General features: G+C 43.4%; 2 protein-coding genes across 2 annotated transcripts in view; one reads left to right on the top strand and one right to left on the bottom strand.

Annotated features, from left to right (window-relative positions):
- Positions 1 to 1,341, bottom strand: part of bud31 (BUD31 homolog) — a 3,526-nt gene extending 2,185 nt beyond the window's left edge. The window contains exon 1 of the mRNA XM_035654571.1: positions 744 to 1,341. Coding sequence (XP_035510464.1) covers positions 744 to 837 — 94 coding nt within the window. The 5' untranslated portion in view covers positions 838 to 1,341. The remainder of the gene's footprint in view (positions 1 to 743) is intronic.
- pdap1b (pdgfa associated protein 1b) overlaps positions 1,341 to 2,129 on the top strand; it is a 4,141-nt gene continuing 3,352 nt past the window's right edge. The window contains exons 1-2 of the mRNA XM_035654570.1: positions 1,341 to 1,488; positions 1,760 to 1,851. Of these exons, the coding sequence (XP_035510463.1) occupies positions 1,476 to 1,488; positions 1,760 to 1,851 (105 nt within the window). The 5' untranslated portion in view covers positions 1,341 to 1,475. The remainder of the gene's footprint in view (positions 1,489 to 1,759; positions 1,852 to 2,129) is intronic.

The raw sequence follows: 2,129 nt of genomic DNA, 5'->3' as shown, positions 1-2,129 counted from the left end.
GTGTACTATGTGTAGTTTGTGTGTTGTTGAATTCATGTTGAAGGTGCTCTTTGTACAGACTGTGAAAACAAATTTCCTCCACTGAGGACAATAAAGTATGAATCTGAATCTCCACTCCTGTGTGAATACTTTCCACAAGAGTTTGGGATCTGTCTGCGGGGATTTGCTCGCATTCACCCACAAAAGCATCAGTGAAGTCGTCTGTGAGGGGTCTCAGATGTTGGATGGGGTTGAAGTCAGGGCTCTAAGCAGGTCAGTCGAGTTCTTCAACTTCAAACTGGGAAATTTCTTTATTGACCTGGTTTTGTGTTTGGGGACATTTTCCCAACTTTCTCTAAACTCCTGCTACAAAGTTGTAAGCACGTAGTCTAAAGTACAGTTGAACACAGTAACGTTAAGGTTTACAGTAATTGTCAATAGTTTAAGGACACTTTATGGTCACATGTTTAAGACATATAGTCTAGTTAAAAATAAATATTAAACATTTGCGTCTCACTGACCTACAGCCACTTCACCAGCAGACTAGTGATTCAAATTTTAACATTAACACTAGTGGATTAACACGAGTGTAGGAGACTCGTGTTAATCCACTAGTGTTTCATTTCCAGAATGTAAAAAACTAATTACACCATAAAAAGCTAACATCTGAATCGGTAAAACTAGTTGATAGAAATGAATTCATCTCCACAAACTGCGTGCTGAGTGTAACGTCGGAGTCCCATCGGGACAATCTACCAGCTCACCTTCTCTCATCTTCTGGTCCAGCTCGTCCAGAGTGGGCTCAATCAGCTCCCACCCGTCTGGAGGAGGCTTCCGACTCCTCTTCACTTTGGGCATTTTGCTCTGTTTTAGTACAAAAACAACAAAAGCTCTCACGGTGTTTTCTTTTTGACTCGGCGAACCCGTCTCAGGCGCTGTAATACGACGTCACTTCGGGAGGGGGTCCATTTCAACCTTTGCGTCTCTCGCATGACGTCACCAGCCCCAAAATAAACATACTTCATTTATTTTTGTTTAACGACTTGGTAAATCTTGTCCCGGACCAACACACTGTAAACACGTATGCTGACATTAATTCACGTCAGTATAAAGACGTTACATCAAAGCAGATGTCTTTGGGACGTTCCTGGCGTATTGCATCACTTTAGCAAACCAGCAAAGCGCCTTAAGATAAACAACAACATCTATGTGCTTTTATTTAATAACTTACGACATGCAGTCAAGTGAGTGGGTATTATACGGTAATACGCACGTTATTTAATCTATAGGAGCACCTGTGTTCATTAAACGCCATAAACCCCCCTGTGTTGAAGCTGTTTTTCTAAAGGCAAATACTTGAACTCCTCGGAGTATTGTGTTACTCACCCTGCCTGTGAGTTTAACCAGCTGTCAGGTCGTGTTGCTGCTCTAACACTTATGTTTTGTGTCAGTATTTCCTCGTCACTGCGTTCATAATAAAGTCTCCGTGTGTCAAAATGCCCAGAGGAGGTAAGAACAACCTTTAAACCTGCTTCATGTAGTTGAACTCGATGTCTGTACATCTGTCAGCCCTCCAACAACAAACAGGCAGCGATCCGGACGACACGCCTCTGTAGTCATAGTTTCTCTCACTTAACATTTATGTGATTTTGATGCTGTTCAAACATTAATCGAGTACCGACACCGTGTTTATAACCCGCTCTTCCTCTCCTGACGTCTGTCTGTCCACTGTTGTTTACCCCGCTGACGTACAATGTGTGTGATGTCATCGTCGTTGCAGGTAAGAAAGGTGGCCACAAAGGTCGCGTGCGGACGTACACCAGCCCCGAGGAGATAGACGCGCAGATGAAGGCAGAGAAGGAGAGGAAAAAGGTTGGTGGGCTGCTCATCCAGACACTGGGCGGTCACCTGTCACACATTGTTTCCTCAAGTGTTGGTCCAGCTCCAATAATGATGAATCCTACACTTCCCACAATGCAACCTGGTAGCATCTTCCCATTGGAAAGAGTGAACTGATGCTTAACATTGATGGACTCAAAGCACTTTGATCTCAGCAGCAGTTCAGAAGAGATGAACTGCATCAGCTGCTATTGCTGGTGTTTGAATAGAGTAAAACAACTTTAATAATGTTCTCCTGTGTGTGTGTGTGT

The sequence above is a fragment of the Morone saxatilis genome, unplaced genomic scaffold (genome assembly GCF_004916995.1).
Source record: "Morone saxatilis isolate NCDOM2014 unplaced genomic scaffold, NCSU_SB_2.0 Contig14, whole genome shotgun sequence".
Taxonomy (NCBI): Eukaryota; Metazoa; Chordata; class Actinopteri; family Moronidae; genus Morone; species Morone saxatilis.
Note: the sequence above shows the minus strand (reverse complement) of the source record. Positions and strands in the feature narration are given on the sequence as shown.